We start from the raw sequence: 23,945 nt of genomic DNA, 5'->3' as shown, positions 1-23,945 counted from the left end.
AATTACTTAATAATCACTTTAATTATGACAGACGCAGATTCAAACAGGAATTTTAACTGAAGAATGACCTGCATCTGTGTTTCACTTTCCCCCAGAATGAGGAAAAATTTCCACCTTTTTGATACATATTTTATCCACTGTTCAACGAACTGTATTTCTGGGGAAAAATGTTCCTGCGGATATGAATGTTATCCCCGTACTAGATCGGTCGCAAAATTACGACTACTTTAAACACGACTTGTTTACTATAGCAATGCATAAATTTGCCTATAAGGTGGCGATAAACTGGAAACGTGATGACGAAAGCAAAATCCAACTGGCAACAATAAAGCGCTAAGCGTTGCTATACGCTTAGCGCTTTAAAAAGGATAATAATAATAAATAATTCGAAAATGGAAAAAAAGGAAAAAGAATGTTATCAAAATTATAGTGTATATTTCATTGTTTCAATTATGTTCATCATTTAAAATTCAGTCTCATCAGCAAATATGCAAAACCATAACTCTTATAACAAAATAAAAAATGACAAATGGAGAAAAAAAGAAGATATTATTAATACTGATTAAAATAGAAGTGAACATATGAATGGCACTCGTTCCTGAAGTAAAAGTTGATGCATGTTTTTAAAAAAAAAATTATTATCCTATGTAATTAAGTAAAATATTAACAAGCATTATAAAAGGAAGAATCGAACACATTATTAAACCAGTTAGCACACTGTCCTACTTAATTTAGTTTGAGTGGGGGGGGGGGGGGGGGGGGGGATGTGTCTGATAATGGAAAGAGGTTTCCCTCATGCATTTTATGTAAGAAAAGAACTAAACCTAATGACAGGAAGAAATGTGAAAGTGTTGAAATAAGCAAATTTTTATGGTGGATGCCAAACTACAGATGTGTTAATTTACCATGAAGTTAACCTCTTGATTGATAAAATTCTTATTTCTATTTATGTGAAAATTAGGTTCTATTGGTAACCTCCGCTTAATTTCGTTTGCACACAACCCAAATATAATGCGAGGAGGGAGTTTGGTTCTATTATGTAGCAATATCAAAATAAGATTTTTATGCCCCCCAGATCGAAGATCGGGGGGCATATTGTTTTTGTCCTGTCTGTCATTCTGTCTGCAACTTTAACCTTGCTAATAACTTTTGAACAGTAAGTGATAGAGCTTTGATATCTCACATGAGTATTCCTTGTGACAAGACCTTTCCGTGGGTACCAACATTTTTGACCCTGTGACCTTGGAGTTTGACTTTCTTTTTGAAAACTTTAACCTTGCTAATAACTTTTGTACAGTAAGTGATAGAGCTTTGATATTTCACATGAGTATTCCTTGTGACAAGACCTTTCTGTGGGTACCAACATTTTTGACCCCGTGATCTTGACCTTGGAGTTTGACCTACTTTTTGAAAACTTTAACCTTGCTAATAACTTTTGAACAGTAAGTGATAGATCGAGCTTTGATATTTCACATGAGTATTCCTTGTTACAAGATCTTTCCGTTGGTATTGAACCTTTAGACCTTGACATTTGACCTACTTTTTTTTTTTTTTACATTGGTCATAACTTCTAAATGGTAAATATTAGAGCTTTCTTATTGTACATGAGCATTTCTTTTGACAATTAGATCTTTCTACTGGTACCAGGATATTTGCCCTTGTGACCTTAGCCATCTTCGGAATTGGCCATTATCGGGGGCATTTTTGTTTCACAAACACATCTTGTTTAATAAATAAATTCATTTCATAAATGTTATGGTGTTACATGTATAAGGCCAATTCAACTTAATTAGTAGATTATCATCCAAGGTCAGCAAAAAGTATGGGGCGAGTGGGAGGATTTTATTTTTTAATTTTTATTTTCTGAGAAAAATATTAAAGACAAACCAGTTTTTTTTTTCCAACAGATCCGCATCATTTAATGGCAGATGGATATCAATCTATGCTATTTTCATAAACTAATTCCAGGTTAAGCTTTAATTTAAGGATATAACAGAAATAAACCTAACTTCTTCAAGATTTACGTCTGTAAGAACGCGAGAAATTAAAAAACCATATAAATCTATTTCTTCACATGACTTTTCACGTTCCTATACCAGAAATGTAAAGAAGAAGTGTAAATACCGGAGTCGGATATGAAAATATTCCGGAAATCGCAAGTTTCACAAAATAAAAAAATTCTGGGCGGGCCAATTTTTGAGGGGCGGGTGGGGATGATAATCTATCAATTAAGTTGAATTGGCCTAATGATAGTAATAAGGCATCTTGAAATACACACAGGTGTATATTATTGTAATAAATGATCCGGTTAGGAAACTATTGAAATTAAACAAATGGAATATATTTTACCTGATGATGAGATCACGTGAAAATTTTTCTTAGCCTAATGTGAAATAAATTATCTCTATATAACTAAACTAAATGTTCATGTGTTATTTTGTATACATGTACGGCTACTTTTGTAACAGTTTTCCTATTTAACCCCCCCCCCCCCCCCCCCACACACACACACACACACTCACCATAAATATAACTCCCTATAGCATAAAGACTAAATTTTATGCAACAATTACAATTGATGTGCAAAAATAAAAGTGTGAAACATAGGATTAAAATGTTTACTCACTGTCCAAAGTTGTACATGTAGCAACATTTAAATTGTCTGAAATAACAATAACTGCTGTCCGAAGCCTGGCTGTCATTGTTTTTGGTGTGTTTACATGTACATATGGGATAATAATAACACCCCCCCCCCCTCCAAATAATAATAAAGAAAACACCCACCCACCCCTGAGAAAATCCGCAAACTTATAAAAGATTGTTGAATGAAGTGATCAATATGCAACATAACTACATGTAATATTAAAACGCACATACATAGGCCAATAGATCTTATTCGTAAGTCAACGGTTGAATCCACCGTGTTTTCGTGCATCCCATGAGCAGGATTTTGATACACCATCCACCCACCCCCAACCCGAAAACCACCGCTCTGTGCAATTGATGGTTATACAGTTAAAATATTGGGATTGGATTTATCTTCATGTCATACTTAAATAACAAAGCTAAGTAAAGAGATACTGAATTGATATTGCTTGAAAACTGTTGAATTGTTGCATATAATTAAGAATTAAAGAATATAAAGAGAGGGAAGGAGGCAAACAGAAAGAGGAGAAAGAGATGTACGAGTATACTATGTGTGTGTGTGTGTTTTGTAGGAATTAAATTATCATAGACAGATTTAGATATGTACAATAATCAAATTGCACTGCATGAATAATGTTTTTGTTTCACTTTGATACCTAGAGACATAAAAGTACATGAAACGGTGTAAAATTGTGATGTTACGTTGCAGAATTGTGACGTCAATAAAAAAATCTGGCCAAAAACAATGGGTACTTTGAACGTCAATAGCTAAAAAAATTGAGAAGATATTGGAAAAAGGAAACATATTTGAAAAATGAATATTCTTGGCGTCTGTCCCCGAGAATAATATCAAGTTCTAAGGGCCATTTTTGGCTATTCGTGGCTCTGGTTGTTTCACAACCCAGGGTTTGATTCTAGGATGGGTCCAAATAATTCGTATCTTTTGATGTTTTAATGTTAAAGGACATATCTCATGTTTTCAAAGTATTCAAAATTACATGCATTTTGTCTTCTTTATGCTTATAGTAATTAATTCTGATAGTTCGTTTGCCAAAATTTTGCGATAATTAACCACAATACAGACTTAAATCTAAGCCCCGATTTAAAAAAGTCTATATTAGTTAATTAAGTAGATAGTCAGGTGGTACAGTGATGTCACATGCGCCCTTCGGATTGTGAAAGTACTGCGAGATATTATTAAAAACTCAACTATTTAGGGCCTAATTTATTTACCATGGGAAACATTTAAATCATTTAAATCGATGTTGACAAATTTTCCGAGTTTTATATGTTTTCGCCACCAGTGCACACATATAACAATGTAAATACCCAAATATAGCGAGTAAAGCGTGTATGAAATCGGCAATATTGTGAGTAAATAATGTTTATATGGGTCGCTGTCTACAAACTGTTTGGTGATTTATTCCTTTATACATCTGTAATTGGCGCTGTTTTTCTAAAATAAAGAGTGCAATCATTATTTATTTTTGGATTAGACAAATTATGATAGTTACGTTAAATTGTTGACAACTAGGCCCTATGCCAAGCTATTGTCACGCATGCATTTCGGAAAGAAAGAAAAAGACAACACACACACAAATCAATAAAAATAATCAAATTTAAAGTGGTAATCACATTATTTTATTTTGATACAGCAATCTTATTACTATTTTTGAATTGTGATCTGCACGTCTTTAGGAATTACAAAGTGGGAGCACATGCAGCGTTATACTGACGCACTCAAGGTGCTACGAGTTCAATAAGGAAATAATTTTATAATTTAATTTAATAAAGTTAGGAAATACAATATTCTATTATTTGTATAATTAAAAGTCAAATTATTTTGTATCTTTAATTTTTTTTGTAAATCTACCAGTTGATAGAGGTTACATTGTATCGTCGATATATGTTGTTACAAGGTGAAGGTCAGTTGATCCGAGTGTGTATTGCATTTCAAGAGAAAAACAGAATGTATGCTATATGCCTACCAGTGCTTATAGCTTCGATATATCCATTTTCTCGCAGTTTATCAGGGTCTCTGTCCAAGCAGTTTTTGAAAAGGTGACTGGGTGTGTTTTTTAAGGTAAAGTTCTTGCTCCAACAAAAAAATTATCCACGTCTTTTTTCTCGTACCATCCTTTGAAAAATTGAAAAATACTCAGTCTAAATCCTTTCTACCGACAACTAGTACACCCGAGCAACTCGAAAACTACGCAAAATATTTAAAACACATGAATTTAAAGTAGTTTTAGGCATAAAAAGAATTAATTTTGCTGAAAAAATGAAAAAAGTTTAGAAACATGCATTGTGTCCTTTAATATATTATATTATGTGAAGCCTTTCATCAGTGTATGCACTTTTGAGGGCAGTGAAGTTTTAAGAACACACCTTGTTTTATACTGTTGCTGAACATTAGAATTTAGCTTAGATATTCAGAACGGGAAATTTTTTCTAGATTCTGTAGCCCTTGGGAGTAGTGATACTTTTTCACTAGTACTTAGGTGACCGATAAGGCCTGTGGGCCTCTTGTTCATAGAAACGCAACCTCTAATTTTATTTAGATTATTTTCACCCATTTTCCCCTTCTTGTTTTAGGTATTTTGGGTGTTATATATAGTGCATTTTTCAAAATGACAGATAGAGTCAGGAGTTGATGTTTTTGTAAAATAAGTGACCCAGATACAGTGAACATAGAGAACTTTATTAAAGTATGACAAAGTAAGTAGCGTACATTTGATGTGAAATTTTACTTGACATGTCCGAAATCTTCCACACTAGTCTGAATTTCGCTGCTGTCATATGCGAGAAACCACGCGGTGATCTGGACCGATAAATGTCCTAGTAAAAGTAAACAAGTGAAATCAAGAGAACGATGACGTATATCTTTGCTATTTTAAGAACCTGTAATTTGAAACTTTGGACTCTCGAGCCACGAACCACCAAAAATGGCCTATTCTTAGATTTTTAGGTCACCTGAGTAAATCTGTTGTCATCCGTTGTTGTGCGTCGTAGGTTAACAATTGAACATTTTTATCTTCTTGATAAATACCAGTCAAATTCTTTTCAAATTTGCTATGAAGCATCTTTGGGACAAGGGGATACTGGTTCAGCAATTATGAAGCAATTACGAAATACCGAAAATTGTAAATTTCAGGTCTCCAGCATCCCTGGGGCTGTAGGGGTGGGGCAAAAACTGCCCAAAATTGGCAAATTTTCAAAAATTTCATGATGCCCGGGGTAGGGGTTCTGACCCCAGGGTGGGGCCAAACTTGGTATATAGTGTTTATGTGTAAAACACTTAAATAACATCTTCTTTAGTGCTATTGATACTAAATTGAAACTAAATGAATAGAGCAGGTAGTCTTTTACCAAAATTGTAAATTTGATGATCCCCAAAGTAAGGGTTCTGACCCCAGGATGGGGGCAAACTTAGTATATAGTATTTATGTGTAATTTTGCTGATACTGTAGAAAATCTAAATGCATAATAAGGAATAGCAGAAAAGGATGTACAAAAAAAATGGTGAATTTCAATCATAACCCAGGGTTATGACTTTAGGATGAGTCCAAATTAATCATATCTTTTGATGTTTTAATTTTGATACACCTATTATTTAAATGCACTTTTGAAGGCAGTGAAGTTTCAAGAACAAATCTTATTTTATACTGTTGCTGAACATTAGAATTTAGCTTAGATATTCAGAACAGGAATTTTTTTCTAGATTTCATAGCCCATGGAAGTAGTGATACTTTTTCACTAGTATTCAGGTGACCGATAAGGCCTCTGGGCCTCTTGTTAATGGATTTCACTGGCAACGTTTATTACATTTCCCCCGGTATTACGTTATTTTATTGTGACAAAATGAAAAACGTAATAACGGGGTTCCACTGTACTTAAATTTTCAGTTCACAGCAATATAGAACATCTTGTTGGTAATGTGCTGTACAACCATCTGCAAGCAGAGGACTATAGTGCAGAGGACTTCATCCTAAAAGTATATGACAAGTCAGAATATTTACTCAAGTAAGCACATTACTGCATCATTTGGTATTTACAGTATACATAAATTATACATTATTACCCAGACCAACTTAAGTACAAAAAATTAAGGAAAAAAGTAGAAAAACCATACCAAAAAAGTAAGTTTTTTTTTATATGCCTGTCAAAGATGGGACGTATTATGGTATGGCTCTCTCCGTCCATCTGTCTGTCCATCTTTCCGGACATTGTGGGCAGGATACAGACCGAACCATAAGCTCCAGGATATTACAAATTGGTACATTTGATCACCTTGATGAGAGGAAAATGGCTAATGTTTTTCAAGATCAGAGGTCAAAGTTCAAGGTCTTAATATCACTTAGTAGGAAAACCTAGTAGGAAAACATTGTGGACAGGATACAAACTGAACCGTATAAGCTCCAGGATATTGCAACTTGGTATATTTGATCACCATGATGAGAGGAAGATGCCTAGGAAAATAGAAATATTGTTTGTTTCCCTTCGCCCGACGGAGTCTGGAAAGTCACACTGACCCAAAAGTTTTTATTCTGTTATTCTGGCAAATGGTTTTTTTTTTTTATTTCCGGAAGATTTCAGGGTTAGATCAGTATTTTGTAATGACAAGAATTTTCTGTATCTTTGTTTTAATATAAAATTAAAAAAAAGATAATACGAATAGAGGTGGTCTGCTACATCGAGATTGAGAAATGTTGTCTACATGAGAAGCAAGGAGACAAAAGACTCCAGGGTGACCAGGTGCGCAAGTTGTGTTCTTTAGTAAGGGAAAGTGTTGATATTTTGGAGGGGTGTGATATTTTCAACAGTCACTAAGAAACATTATACAGTGGAGCCTCGTTAATCCGGACACTTTGGTTCCCAGCAAAATCGTCTGGATAAATGAAGCGTCCGGATAATTGAATCGCATATTTTCTATCTTTACATAAGTAACCATTATATGCCTACTTTATTGATGCATAGTGAATTAACACATTCTATCATTGGATTTGACCATTTGCATTAGTAAATAAATTATGATAATGTTAACATTTACATGTATTTCAAAGCACTAGAGTTTAATGTACGTGCTCAGTGTATTTGCCTGTGCTTACATTGTACATATATATGAGCCCTACAAATAAATATACAAAACTGTGTACTGTATATGCACTAAAACAAATAATGAAGTATTTTATGTAACTATAAGTAAATAAATCATTAGTAACTAACATAATCATTTACACTTCAAACATTTCCTCATACTTTTATTTCTTAAAGTGGCCGGTAATTTCCATCTGTTACGATTCATGGGTTCGACGGTCTGTTAAAACAATATTCATCCTCCAAAGTTGATATAAGAATTTCGTGATTATCATGTCAGTTAACATTCTTTAACCAAAATTCAATCTGCCAGAGTTGATATTTCTTATTCTATAATTATCCAAAATAATATCGGGAGAACAAAATCATTTAAGCTCGTAATATCAAGACCTACTACTGCTTTGATCTAGCCACATGCACCTATTATTTTCATGATGCGATAATAATGGAACAAAACTCGGGTGAAACTAACATTACGGGTACATACAAAATTTAATTGTCATTTTCCTTAAAATGGTAATTTTCTCACTTCTATACCCAGAGTTTAAAAATTCGAAAGCAATAAAGCTCTACAGCATCGTATTAACAAGAATCAATCGTACACAGGCACATTCTACATGCGTGACATTCTAAACGTTAAAAACTTACTACATACACATGTGCATGAACATACATGTATATTTCACGCCAATCAACAGTATAAAATCCAGACTCTAGAAGTATAATCTACACTCTTTAGATTTGCATAAGCCGACAATCAATTTACGAATCAGTACAATTGATATGTGAAGCAGTTTAAAAAAATTATAATTACGGCATGATGTTTAATTTATTAATACTATTAGGCTATTAATCAAGACTATAAAATAATATTCTACAGATTTATTTACAAAATTCAACACTACACGCATTAAAGATCTTATGTGCGAAAATTGGCAATACAATGTCTCGATCGGCACGTGATATCTAACTGACATATCATCACACACCACCTAATTATAGGGCGGTGTTGACAGGGTACAGGTAATTGCTTCAATTAGACAGTTTGGCTTGTTTTCTTTATAATTTACACCTTGCTAAAATTGTCCGACACAGACCTTCCTTAAACAAAATTATTGTCCGGATTAACGGTACAATTTTCAATGCATTATAACGTTTTGAAGTAAAAAGTGACTGTCCGGATCCGGAACGCGAATTTCCGGATTAATGATGCGAAATAATGTACAAAAATTCCGTTCCCTAGAAAAATCGTCTGGACCATGAATCGTCCGGATTAATGGCATCAGGATTACCGAGACTCCACTGTATCTATGTGCTATCAGTTTCAACTTATTTCTGAGCTTAATATATTTACAAATTGGAAAACACCAAATTATATGCGCATGTGTAACTTAGCTCTGATTGATTGATTTAATATATGACCTTGTAAAAGATGTCAGCATCCATTTTGTTTGATTGGCAAAGTCAAGTTCCGTTGAAACATTTTCTAGTAAAAGTTAGATCTACCGATATGATTAAAAAATTATAAACAAAATCAAAATCACTACCACATATGAATTAACATAATGTGCAAAAACAAAATCATAAAATGCCAGTGAACCAAGCAACCGAATTTACTAACTGCCCGAAGTTATAACACCATGTGTCCTGCAAAATAACACCACTGTCCGTAATTGCAACATTCTACCTGACTTTATTTAAGTGTTAATATGTGGCATTAAAGATAGCAGAAAAAATCTGATGAAACCGGAGTGTTCATCCAATCAACAGTTTTCAGAAAATTAGGGTCAGGAGAGGGGAAGCAACCATGTTTTTTAAGATGGCCCTATTGTTTTTCATGGTCAGAAGTGAAAGGTCAAGGTCGCAGTATCACTCAAAAGGAAAACATTGTAGGCAGGATACAAACAGAACTGTAAGCTCCAGGATATTGTTACTTGGTACATTTGATCTCCATGATGAGAGGAAGATGCCTATTGTTTTTCCAGTTTAGAGGTCGAAGGTCAAGATCACAGTATCAATTAGTAGGAAAACATTGTAGGCAGGATACGAACGAAACCGTAAGCTCCAGGATATTGTAAGTTGGTACATTTGATTACCATAAAGAGAGGAAGATGCCTATTGCTTTTCAAGGTCAAAGGTCAAGGTCGTAGTATCACTTAGTTGGAAAACCTTGTAGGCAGTATACAGACTGAACTGCCAAGTGGAGGATGCCTATAGTTTCTCAAGGTCAAATGTCAAGGTCATAGTAGCAAGATACAGACCGAACCATTGGGGCTAGGACTTTGTACACCTACATCTTATACCAAGTGAAAATATTATATAGCGAGTACATGATTTGTACATGCAAAGAAAGTATATGTCACACCCTGATGATTGCTAATACTACTTGAGGCAAGGTCTACAAATCATGGTGTAAGAAAAACAACCTATATTAGTTTTTCACAGGCATAATATGTACCGTTGGTGGTACTCTTGTTAGCTTATCTCAGCTGAAAGCACAAGTGAGCTTTTCTGATCACCTGTTGTCCATCATCTGTCTGTCCGTCTGTAAACTTTTTACATTTTCGACTTCTTCTCCATCTTCACATATCAAGGGTTATTGATTCGTTATCTTGCACTATATAAAAGTCGGGCTCATTAGACCATTATGCAATCCACTATAGATAAGATATCCAATGAAATCACTGCATCTTGTTATGGTGTACTTGGATATAAATGACGCGATCTCATACTGCGGTATTGATAAACACACACAATTGTAATATTTACACCACTAATTACATTTATTGATAATAGATCAAGTTTGGAAACCTTTTGCTTATAGACAATATTGCTTAAATGGTTGAAATGGCCAGAGGAGCTGAAATTTATATGGAAAGCTTCCTGACATAGTGCAGAATCAAGTTTGTTAAAATCATGACCTCCAGGGGTAGGATGGGGCCACAATAGGGGATGAAAATTTTACATACACATATATATGTATAGGGAAAATCTTTAAAATCTTCTAAAAAACCAACGGGCTAAGAGAAGTTAACATTGATATAAAAGCTTTCTGACATTGTGCAGATTCAAGTTTGTAAACATCACGGCCCCCAGGGGTAGGGTACGGCCACAATAGGGGATCAAAGTTTTCATACAAATATATAGGGAAAATCTTCTCAAGAATCGCTGGGCCAGAAAAGTTTACATTTGCCTGAAAGCTTACTGACATAGTGAAAATTCAAGTTTATAAAAATCATGGCCCCTGGGGGTAGGTTTGGGCCACTATAGGGGATCATAGTTTTATGTACAAATAGATAGGGAAAATCTTTAAAAATCGTCTGAAGAACCACTGAGCCAGAGAATTTTACATTTACTTGAAAGCTTCCTGACATACTGTATATACTCGCCTATAAGTCGGATTTTTGGGAGTTAAAGATTGGTCCAAATCTCTATATCCGACTTATAGGCGAGTCCTAAGAAGACTAGCATTTTTCTGGACAGGGTAATGTAGAGTATTTTTTAAAAACTTCGTACTCCGACGATTATCATGATCATTAACGTTGCACTGGACATATATATTATTCATGTATTCTAAGATGATATGCATAAAGTACAAGTAATTACATATTTTAATGATTTTATTCTTTGTAAGTGTATAATATTGAAATTGATTTGTTGAGAAAATGATTAAATATCAGCGCATTTCGCAAAATGTCATTTGAAACAGGGGTGAAACAGAGGTGAAAATGTTACAAATTCTCAACCGATTCTTGAAAAAAGTTATACCGACTTATAAGTGGGTCAATTGCAAATTCCTTCAAAATAGCCTACAAAATATACAACCGACTTATAGGTGAACCGACCTATAGGCGAGTATATACAGTAGTGCAGATTCAAGTTTTTAAAAATCATGGCCCCCAGGGGTAGGTTTGGGCCACAATAAGGATCAAAGTTTTACATGTAAATATATATGGAAGATATTTTGTTTCCACTTGATTTGAAACCATACATTTTACATTCCAATTCTAGTAAAAAAAAATAATTTTTTTTTAGCTCACCTGAGCTGAAAGCTCGATCAAGTCAGTTTTTCTGATCGCCTCTTGTCTGTCGTCTGTCCATCTTGTCACAAAATGATCGAGGGCAACCCAAAAATAAGACTGAGGGAATTTGTTTTCAGTATTTGATAAGGGTAGCGGTAATTGAAATAATGGTAATATCTCCAGTCATTATTTATGGTGAGAGTTGATCCTGCTTCGTGCGTCCATATCGCGCAGAGCTCCGTGGTGGTTTTGAATCCTTGCCAAAAACATACATATACAAGGGCCAGTGGTTTCCTTGTCCACACAAAAGGTTTACGATCAGCTCAATTATCTAACACACAGATACTAGTCACTCTAGGACGTATACATGAACAATGTACACATATAGCACTGGTGGCTATAGACTCAAATATGTAATTTGGTTTCGTAGAACACAGGGTAAAAAAGTGTTCGAAAAAGTTAAATGCAATGATCGAACCCCAAGCATAAAACAAACACAAATTGACTCAGTGCTTTTAATGTGACACGTCTGTCCATAAACTTTCCACATTCTCATCTTCTCCATAACCACTAGATCAATTTCAATCAAACTTTATACAAATTATCCTTAAGTGAAGGGGATTAAAGTTTGTTCAAATGAAGGGCCATGCCATCTACAAAGATTAGATAATCACAAAAATGTAAAATTGGGTTGGAGTCATTTAAAATCTTCTTAAGGTAGAAAAATGACAAATGAATTGGCTTGGGTTATTTTGTTATAAATACTTGCAACAATGTATGATAAAGCAAATGAAATGAAATTTAATTTTTTTTTACCACAGATAATTATTATGTCTCCCCTTCAAAGGGGAGACATATTGTTTTTGTCATTTTTCTTCTTATTATTGTTCTTCTTTTTCAATCAAATTTTGTCCAGGCCCTAACTAGAGAACCCTTTGACTTTAAGACTTCAAACTTGAAACATAAGGAGATGGTATGGAGGAGGGGTGCCCGCCTCCAAAACTTTTGACCTTGACTCACTTATAAAATCAAGGTCAATCTTTTACGTCAACATATAGTCCAGGCCAATAGCTGAGAACGCTTTGACATTACGATTTCAAACTTGGAATGTGGCAAGAGGACATAGATACAAGGTGCACTGCACCAACGTTTTTGACCTTGACCCCTTTCTTTATTCAAGGTCAAATTAAGAAAAACATGAATAGACCATAACTTTAGAACCCTTTGACATTAAGACTTCAAACTTAGAATATGAGAAGGGGGAATGAGGAAAGGGGGAATTCCACCAATTTTTTTTTTTTTTTACTTTGACCCATTTATAAAGTCAAGATCAATTTTTTATGTCAAAATATAGTCCAGGCCAAAAGCTGACTTGACAACCGTTTGACATTAAAACTTCAAACTTGGAATATGGAGAGGTTATATGGAAGAGGGGTGCACACCACAAACAGTTTTGACCTTCATCCACTTAGAATGTCAAGGTCACTCTTTTACATCAAGACTATAACCTGAGAACTATTTGACATTAGGATTTCAAACTTGCAACTTAGAAAGCAGATATTAAGACAAGATCTACTGTACCAAAATCTTTGACCTTGACCCATTTCTTTATTCAAGGTCACTCTTTTATATCAAAGTATAGTCAAGACTATAACCTGAGAACCCTTTGACATTAGGATTTGAAACTTACAACATGGAAAGCAGACATTCATTAAGACAAGATGTACTGTACCAAAATTTTTGACCTTGACCCATTTCTTCATTCAATGTCATGATTAAAAAAACTTGATGATTTCATAACTAAGATTTGTTTGACATCAAGACTGCAAACTTGTAATATGGAAAGGCAATATTGAGGAGGGGGCGCACATCACCAACATTTTTTACCTTGACCTACTTGCATTGTCAAGGTCACTCTTTTACATCAAAGTATAGTTCAGAACCCTTTGACATTAGGTTTTCAAACTTACAACATGGAAGGCAGATTTAAGACAAGACGTACTGTACCAAATGTTTTTTACCTTGACGCATTCCTTAGAAAGCAGACATTAAGACGAGATGAGATCATGGTTAAATGCATTGCAGGAAATTTTTTTCTTGACCCATTTCTGAAGCAAATCAAAATCATGTCTCTCTTTAACTAACTAGTGATGTCGTGTTGGTCAATATGATTCAAGAAATAGGCAAAAAATGTGTTCATTTCTCAAGTAACTTGTTAACCCTTTAACATCAATACACCATTTTTAGGTGTAATATTGATGCAAGCCGTTGTTATTGCCTTTTACGCTTGCATTCATTATTGTTGCCCCAGTTATTAGACAATCAAACTTTGAAGGGGAGACATCTGTTGTTGTTTTTTTTGTAAAAAACAATACCCACTAGTTATTTTATTTATTTTTTTTTTTTTTTATATATACAATTTTCACAACCCTACCCCCCAAATTTATAAGAACACTTTTGTTTTAAAAAATCTGCAAACATGCATATTTTAACAAAACAACAATCAATTTACAATCTAAATGTAGACTTCATATAAAAACTTAAAATGCATTCCAGAATAAAAAAGGAAATTCCAGGAGTACTTTTTCTGGGTTTTAGAGCAAACCTGTCATAGGGTAAACGAATTAAGATAGAGGAATGTTCTCCTATCTCAAATGTTGATGTAGTAACATTACTCTATCCTCTGTGGATCTTATTGCTCAAAATCTCTGATAGAGGAATGTTCTCCTATCTCCAATGATGATGTAGTAACATTACTCTATCTTCAATGATCCTATGATAGAGGAATATTCTCCTATCTCAAATGCTGATGGAGTAACATTACTCTATCTTCTATGGATCTTATTGCTCAAAATCTCTGATAGAGGAATGTTCTCCTATCTCAAATGCTAATGTAGTAACATTACTCTATCTTCTATGGACCTTATTGCTCAAAATCTCTGATAGAGGAATGTTCTCCTATCTCCAATGATGATGTAGTAACATTACTCTATCTTCAATGATCTTATTGTTCAAAATCTCTGATAGAGGAATATTCTCCTATCGCAAATGCTGATGGAGTAACATTACTCTATCTTCTATGGATCTTATTGCTCAAAATCTCTGATAGAGGAATATTCTCCTATCTCCAATGATGATGTAGTAACATTACTCTATCTTCTATGGACCTTATTGCTCAAAATCTCTGATAGAGGAATGTTCTCCTATCTCCAATGATGATGTAGTAACTTTACTCTATCTTCAATGATCTTATTGTTCAAAATCTCTGATAGAGGAATATTCTCCTATCACAAATGCTGATGGAGTAACATTACTCTATCTTCTATGGATCTTATTGCTCAAAATCTCTGATAGAGGAATATTCTCCTATCTCCAATGATGATGTAGTAACAATCTATCCTCTGTGGATCTTATTGCTCAAAATCTCTGATAGAGGAATGTTCTCCTATCTCCAATGATGATGTAGTAACATTACTCTATCTTCTGTGGAACCTATGATTGAGGAATGTTCTCCCATCTCAATGCTGATGTAGTAACATTACTCTATCCTCTGTGGATCTTATTGCTCAAAATCTCTGATAGAGGAATGTTCTCCTATCTCCAATGATGATGTAGTAACATTACTCTATCTTCAATGATCTTATTGCTCAAAATCTCTGATAGAGGAATGTTCTCCTATCTCAAATGCTGATGTAGTAACATTACTATATCTTCTATGGATCTTATTGCTCAAAATCTCTGATAGAGGAATATTCTCCTATCTCCAATGATGATGTAGTAACATTACTCTATCTTCTGTGGAACCTATGATAGAGGAATGTTCTCCTATCTCAAATGCTGATGGAGTAACATTACTCTTTCTCACATTATCACCAGTGTGAGATCGACTTTACCCATGTGAGACAGCGCCATGTGAGATTTTTCTGTCTCACACTGCTGCGACGTCATTTGATTGTGACGTCATATATTTTCTATGATTTACATTACACGGTGAAGATTTACGTTACACAGTGAAGTAAAAATATTTTGGATTGTTATCTTTAAATTTTAATGTAGTATAGCTTTCTGGTGGACAACCTTGGGTTTTTTAGTTTACACTTACAGTGTAAACCATTTTCGGGTATGCTCTTTCTGCCTATCTAATTAGTTTTTGCATCGAAGTTCAAATGACGATTTTGATAATCTAAAATTTTCTGAAAGCTCCTAATTTTATGCACTAAACTGTAGTTAAAATGTGAGAAAAATAATCCTTCATTATTTACTCGTGTGGGATAGGGAAATTCCACCTCTGGAACAAGATTCGCTGTCTAGGACTCGGCAAAGCCTCGTCCAAGACTGCGAATCTTGTCCCCTCGGTGGAATTTCCCTATCTCACACTCGTACTAATGAAGGATTCTATTAATCTTCTATGGATCTTATTGTTCAAAATCTCACCGCGGTGGCCGAGAGGTTAGAGCGTTCACCCTGCATGCGGAAAGCTGGGGTTTGAATCCCGGCCATGGCAGACCACAGCCTTAAGTCGTTAAAATAGGTAGTGACAGTTCCATCGCCAAATGCTCGGCATCAGCAGTGAATGTCACGGGTCCTCGGAGATTACCTTAAAAACGGATGTCCCGTGTCACAGTAGGTGTGGCACGCTAAAGAACCGGAATGTTCTCCCATCTCAAATGTTGATGTAGTAACATATAGAGGAATGTTCTCCTATCTCAAATGTTGATGTAGTAACATTACTCTATCTTCTGTGGATCCTATGATTGAGGAATATTTTCCTATCTCAAATGTTGATGGAGTAACATTACTCTATCTTCTGTGGAACCTATGGTAGAGGAATGTTCTCCTATCTCAAATGCTGATGTAGTAACATTACTCTATCTTCTATGGATCTCATTGCTCAAATCTCTGATAGAGGAATATTCTCCTATTTCCAATGTTGATGAAGTAACATTACTCTATCTTCTATGGATCTTGTTGTACAGAAAAGTCTCAATAATTAGAAACTCTAATATTGTCTTTGTAAAGCACATGCTATCTGTGTATGTACTGCACTGTCTTAACAGTTGCTTGTTAAGGGGCATCCTAAACACTATTGTATTCATAACTGTTTGGTAAGAAAATCAATTTGATAAGGGAACTGTATCTTCTCTCAATGATCATGATATAAAGAATTTCTATGAACATACACACACACACATATATATATACATGCATTAGGGCATTGGCAAAGGGGCGGCAACCATCGCCCCGATAATTTTGAAAAAAGAAAACAAAAATGCAAAATTTGGAGAGGCGATATCTACTAATTGGAGCGGTGAGTATAACGCGATCTGTGGTCAATAGAGCGGCAAAATGCGAAAGCCATTGTTTACACTAGCTGATGAAAATGGGATCTACAATTAAGTGATAAGACAATGCCTTCTTGCTGTAAAAGAACCAATTTAGCAATACTGCTAACACAAACTTTCTGTCAATTCAATGAACAGGATATATGTATAATAAAATACATAATGGTAGAAGGCCAATCTCTAAAGCTTACAAAAGTATGAAACAATTAATTACATAGAATATTGAAAGAAGGATGAGGTAGACAGGGAATCCACACATTTCAGAGAAATTATCGCCACAAAAAATTATTTAAAAAGTGGGGGAGGATGTAAGTAGTATCCATGCTTCAGGTGCCTGCATGTGGATGAATGCTCTGGATTTCTGTCATAATATAATTTCAATTCCTTAGACTAATAATTTTGTCACATGCATCGTCCAATTCGGATTTCATGAAAATATAGTTACAATTTACATTACCAATTCATTTAAGATTTTCAAATATGACAGGAAAATTACAATAATATAAATGTGATGTGTTTATAAGTTATAAAGGAACGTGATATCTTCTGTCCCCTCAAGAATTTTACTTTTTATCAATGGTGGAGAGAGAGAGAGAGAGAGAGAGAGAGAGAGAGAGAGAGAGAGAGAGAAGAATCACATTATTAAAGTTATCAGTTTGACAACAGGCTGATAATTGAATGCATATCAATGTATCAAATCCATCATGAATATTCTTACAGGTTGCATATTATATATACATGTATATATACATGTATGTACGTATCCATCTTGAAGAATCTTAGAACATATAGAGGTCATTACGTGTATAATGTTACTAATTCTTGCAATAATGCCATTATAAAACAGTTTTGAAAACACAGTTGTATTTGGTTTCATGGTATAAATAGTACATAATTTACATATACCTCAGAACTGATCATTCCACACACATACATATTGTAGGTGTGACACAGTTATGTACAGCTTTTACAGATTCCGACACTGGTTTAATTCTAATAGATCAAAACAAGAACTATTACTTTTGTCAATGTGTTTTTACTATATCTGATGCTTTTTTTTTTTTTATCAAATAAATATTTAATATAATTATATATTTTTACAATTAATATGAATGATCTGTGATTACAGTACAAAACAATCATGATACATGCATGTACTTACATAGTTACAACTTTTTAGGAAAAAAGAAATCACATATTATTAGCCTGTTTACACAGCAACAGCTAAGATGTTCAGATTTCAACATTTGACCTGAAATCTCAGGCACATTGACACAGTCACCAGCTAGCCCACTGTGATTAATTTATGTTATCAATTTGTGTAGAGCTGATAGGCACAACAACTGCAGGATGATGCTATATTTATAGATTCACAAAGGTGGCTTGATCATTCTAATCTTCACTAGCATATTATTAGATTTTGAGTTCCCAAGGGTACAATTGTATATGTAAAAATGATGTGATTGAATCTCTGAGAAAATGATTACTTACTCTAATTCTGAAGTCTAGCTTGGATAGAGGGGGAGATAAGGCCATCTTAAAGGCTGGGAGTAACATAGAAAAATTTACACCCCTACAGCAATATATATGGCAAGAGGACAGGGCTTAGCAGTGTTATCAGAATAAGCAGCAGTCTGATGCTTGACTCTACACGTGCTCTGTAGCAGACGATATTTTGAACAGGGAACTGGCATGATTTATCAAAATAAACTAAAGTTCTACCACTCCGCTCAATCTGTGAGGCACTGAAAGGATATGTTTTTACTTTAACAAAACTTCACCCTACGAACTACAAAATGAATTCATCATTGTTTTATCCGTGTCTTTTAAAACATATAGTTTTTTGATAATATACACAAATATTGGTATATATGATATACTAATACTTATGATTCTCCTCTTGGTACCTTTCAATTATGAGAAGAATTTGGGAGGAAATTGTAGCTGTGCAAAGGAGGACATGTGCATTGAAGGATTATTAAGGAACACTTTGTCCATTATGATATTTGGAGACCTACTGTCTGTGATTGTCTCTTTTGACGTTGTAATGTTCACATGTAAGAGTCCAGATTGAGAGTAATTTTAAAAGTGATGGTTGATCAATTGGACATTTGTCATCATTAGTGAGAGACAATGGGATTTACACTGGCCTAGGATATTTGCTTGATCAGAAAAACATCATGCTTGACATTATTCTAGAAAAGGTACCAGCAATCCTGCAAAACTCTGAAACAGCGATCAGACTGAACAGTCCTAATGAGTTATTTTTATAAAGTTAACAAATTTTTTAAAGGAATGTGATTATATTTAATTAAAAAATAAAATCTGGATTTACCAATGATATATGAGTAAGTACTTTTTTTTCCAAGTTATACGGTGATTTGATTACATGTTTCCTTTGGTGCAATCCCCCTTATCTAGAACTAGACAAGCATGCTCATGCAATGTGTGAGTCAACATCCGGTGTAAACAATAACAAAAGATAATCACACCCACAAAGTTTGAAATACAAATTTAACCCTGCTTCAGATTTTTTAGGCCAAAATTAAAACTTCATGAGAATTTATATCTAAAATAGATATGGCCAATATATGCACAGTTATGAGGGGAACAAGCATACCCATTTTAAAATTTAAGTACAACAGCTTAATCTTTATTTTTGCAAAATAAGTGCTGCAATCTGAATGTGACCAGAAAATTCATATATTCCACCATTTTCACCGATTGGCTGCTTTTATATCCAATTGCCGGCCTTTAAGTGTGTGTGATTAAGGGCCCCGGGAGAGGAATGTACATTCTTAAACAATATACATATATACCCATAATCATTACAGCATTACATTATATCAGATGGGCTACTACTGTCACACTTCAAAATGTTGCACTGCACACATTTAACACAGTGTTACAAATGCAAGGTGAAGATAACGAACAGTGATCAATTTCATAACTCCTACAAGCAATACAAAATAGATAGTTGGGCAAACAAAATCTATAAATTAGCACGATGAAATATACAATAGATATAACTAAAACACTTTACACATCTAAGGACGGTGCTTGAGCTAGGGGCTCTAAGGGTGCAGATCGGCCCCAAATTTACATATCTTTAAAATTCAGTCAATAAACTTGACATTACTCTATTGTTACTCTTGGCCATTTAGTTGTTCTTAATAGAGGCATATATCTGGGAAGTCTTGTATCAATGATGTCACATTCACCTGGTATTATGATGTTGTTTCCACAACAAGAGGCCCAGGGGCCTTATAGGTCACCTGAGTATCATGTAACAACCTTCCAATGTTTGAATTAGGTTTGTGTTTAAATATAAGAATTTTACTTTTGGATGGAAGAAACATTGAATAGCTATGTGGTCATGAAGTACATGTGTCATTTTAGAAGAAGATTTTTTAAAATTACACTCATTTTGATGGTTTTTGCCCCACCCCTCAGGCCCCAGGGGGGCAGGGACCACGAATTGCACAATTTTTGTTCCCCTCCACCCACAGATGCTATATGCCAAAATTGGTTGAAATTGGTTCAGGGGTTTCAGAGAAGAAGCTGAAAAAGTTCAAATGTTAACGCACGACGAACGACGACAGACAAAAACAGAAGATTTTCAAAGAAATATTGCATTTTCACTATATAATCAATCAGCCCCGCCTTTGCACCAGAACCCCTGACCCAGGGGCCATAAATTTCAGTTTTGAAAGAAGCATCCTTGATCATCATTATCATACTATTAGTTTGTCTACTTAATACCCAGCAGCAGAGGAGAAGATTTTCAAAGAAATAAAAGCATTTTCACTATATGATCAATAGGGCCCCACCCTAATACCAGAACCCCTGACCCAGGGGCCATGAATTTCACAATTTTGAAAGAGGCATCCTTGCTCATCATAACCATGCTATTGGTTTGTCTACTTAATACCCAAGGACAGAGAAGAAGATTTTCAAAGAAATAATGCATTTTCACTATATGACTTATAGAGCCCCACCCTAGCACCAGAACCCCTGATCCAGGGGCCATGAATTTCACAATTTTTAAAGAGGCATCCTTGCTCATCATTACCATGCTATTAGTTTGTCTACTTAATACCCAGAGACAGAGAAGAAGATTTTCAAAGAATTTCTACATTTTCACTATATGACCAATAGAGCCCCACCCTAACACACCAGAACCCCTGATCCAGGGGCCATGAATTTCACAATTTTTAAAGAGGCATCCTTGCTCATCATTACCATGCTATTAGTTTGTCTACTTAATACCCAGAGACAGAGAAGATTTTCAAAGAATTTCTACATTTTCACTATATGACCAATAGAGCCCCACCCTAACACAAGAACCCCTGCCCCAGGGGCCATGAATTTCACAATTTTGGTAGAGGGCTCAACGCTCATTATAATTATGCCCACAGTTTGGCTTCTTGATGTCCAGGAGTAAAGAAGAAGATTTTTTAAAATTACACTCATTTTGATGGTTTTTGCCCCTCCCCTCAGGCCCCAGGGGGACAGGGTCCACAAATTTCACAATTTTTGTTCCCCTCCACCCACATATGCTATATGCCAAAATTGGTTGAAATTGGTTCAGGGGTTTCAGAGAAGAAGCTGAAAATGTTCAAATGTTAACGCACGACGACGGACAAAAACAGATAGCAATAGGTCACCTGAATGATTCAGGTGACCTAAAAATCATAAAAATCTCATATTCCTCTATCAGAGATTTTGAGCAATAAGATCCACAGAGGATAGAGTAATGTTACTACATCATCATTGGAGATAGGAGAATATTCCTCTATCAGAGATTTTGAGCAATAAGATCCATAGAAGATAGAGTAATGTTACTCCATCAGCATTTGCGATAGGAGAATATTCTTCTATCAGAGATTTTGAGCAATAAGATCATTGAAGATAGAGTAATGTTACTACATCATCATTGGAGATAGGAGAACATTCCTCTATCAGAGATTTTGAGCAATAAGATCCACAGAGGATAGAGTAATGTTACTACATCAGCATTGAGATAGGAGAACATTCCTCTATCATAGGTTCCACAGAAGATAGAGTAATGTTACTACATCATCATTGGAGATAGGAGAATATTCCTCTACCAGAGATTTTGAGCAATAAGATCCATAGAAGATAGAGTAATGTTACTCCATCAGCATTTGAGATAGGAGAATATTCCTCTATCATAGGATCATTGAAGATAGAGTAATGTTACTACATCATCATTGGAGATAGGAGAACATTCCTCTATCAGAGATTTTGAGCAATAAGATCCACAGAGGATAGACTAATGTTACTACATCAACATTTGAGATAGGAGAACATTCCTCTATCTTAATTCGTTTACCCTATGACAGGTTTGCTCTAAAACCCAGAAAAAGTACTCCTGGAATTTCCTTTTTTATTCTGGAATGCATTTTAAATTGTCAAAATAAAATATCTATTACATTGACCTTGACAATGACCTCAAATATTGACCTAACAGCTGATCTTCAATTAGAACATCAAAGACTTTAGGAATATCTCTCATAGCAACAATGTTACAGCATTGGGAAAGTAAAAAGTAATTTTACTTATATTCTATTCATGCCATTAACATAATATACAATGATACTGCAATATATCTGACATAATTCATGTTTCATATTGTTTCTCAAAATATTCCACAAGTTTTGGAATGACAGAATCCAGAACACATTTTGTAGATGAAACTTGTGGCTGACCGTCGGATGTTTTTTGTGAAAATGTAGCTCTTAGTCTATCCTCACTATCTCTCTGAAATATTTTGTGAAGGTGTGACAAGTTCAATCCAGAACCTGCAATGTTTTCAGCTGTATTATGTTTCACAATGCCTTTTGCTATGAGAACATACAGTGAAGTTATGTTTTTTTTTTTTATTTCTCCTTGCTGAAATTGTTAGAAGGCCTTGGTGCACAGCAATTGGTGGAAAAGTGAATGGTAAAATTTCAGGACCTGATATTTTAGAGTGTTTCATCAACATTCCTAATGTTTTGACATCTTCTTTTGCATCACGAGCACTGTATGTGGTGTCTAGTAGTGACTTCTCTAAGGTCTCTTGTTTATAATTTGGCTGGCCAGGAAATGCCTTCTTGAAAATACTAAGCGAGTCAGTAAATCCAGAGACTGCAGAAAGCAGCACATTTGTCAAATTCAAAGAAGTTGAGATATACAGGAAACCTTCCTGACATATTACAGATTCAAGTTTGTTAAAATCATGGCCCCAGGGGTAAGAACCACCAAACCAGAAAAGCTGATATTTACATGAAAACTTCCGGACATAGTGCAGATTCAAATTTGTTAAAATCATGGCCCCCAGGGGCCACAAAAGGGGATCAAAGTTTTACATACAAATATATTGGGAAAATCTTTAAAAATCTTCTTCTCAAGAACAACTGAGCCAGAAAAGGTGAGATTTTCGTGAAAGGTAGCTTTCTGACATAGTGCAGATTCAAATTTCTTAAAATCATGGCCCCTGGGGATAGGATGGGGCCACAATAGGTGATCAAAGTTTTACATTCTAATATGTAGGGGAAATCTTAAAAATCTTCAAGAAGCAATGGGCCAGAAAAGCTGATATTTACATGAAAGCTTTTTGAAATAGTGCAAATTCAAGTTTGTTAAAATCATTGCCCCTGGCAGTAGGATGGGGCCGCAAGAGGGGATCAAAATTTTCCATACTAATATATAGGAAAAGATATTGAAAATTTTTCTCAAGAAGCATTGGACCAAAGAAGTTTACATCATTTACATGAAAGCTTCCTGACATAGTGCCGATTCAAGTTTGGAAAAATATAGTCCCGAGGGTTGG

The 23,945-nt window shown here is 34.8% G+C and overlaps 1 protein-coding gene across 4 annotated transcripts in view; it reads left to right on the top strand.

Moving 5' to 3' along the window:
* The window catches only part of LOC125682956 (phosphatidylinositol 4-phosphate 3-kinase C2 domain-containing subunit alpha-like), a 372,533-nt gene that overhangs the window by 108,189 nt on the left and 240,399 nt on the right, over positions 1–23,945 (top strand). For all 4 annotated transcript variants that reach the window (XR_007372745.2, XM_048923599.2, XM_048923598.2 and 1 more), the window contains exon 6: positions 6,552–6,669. Coding sequence is in view for 3 of the 4 variants with exons in the window: in XM_048923599.2 (XP_048779556.2) it covers positions 6,552–6,669 (118 nt within the window). In the remaining variant the exon portion in view is untranslated. The remainder of the gene's footprint in view (positions 1–6,551; positions 6,670–23,945) is intronic.

This window comes from Ostrea edulis, chromosome 6 (genome assembly GCF_947568905.1).
Source record: "Ostrea edulis chromosome 6, xbOstEdul1.1, whole genome shotgun sequence".
Taxonomy (NCBI): domain Eukaryota; kingdom Metazoa; phylum Mollusca; class Bivalvia; order Ostreida; family Ostreidae; genus Ostrea; species Ostrea edulis.
This window is presented reverse-complemented; position numbering and strand designations above follow the sequence as displayed.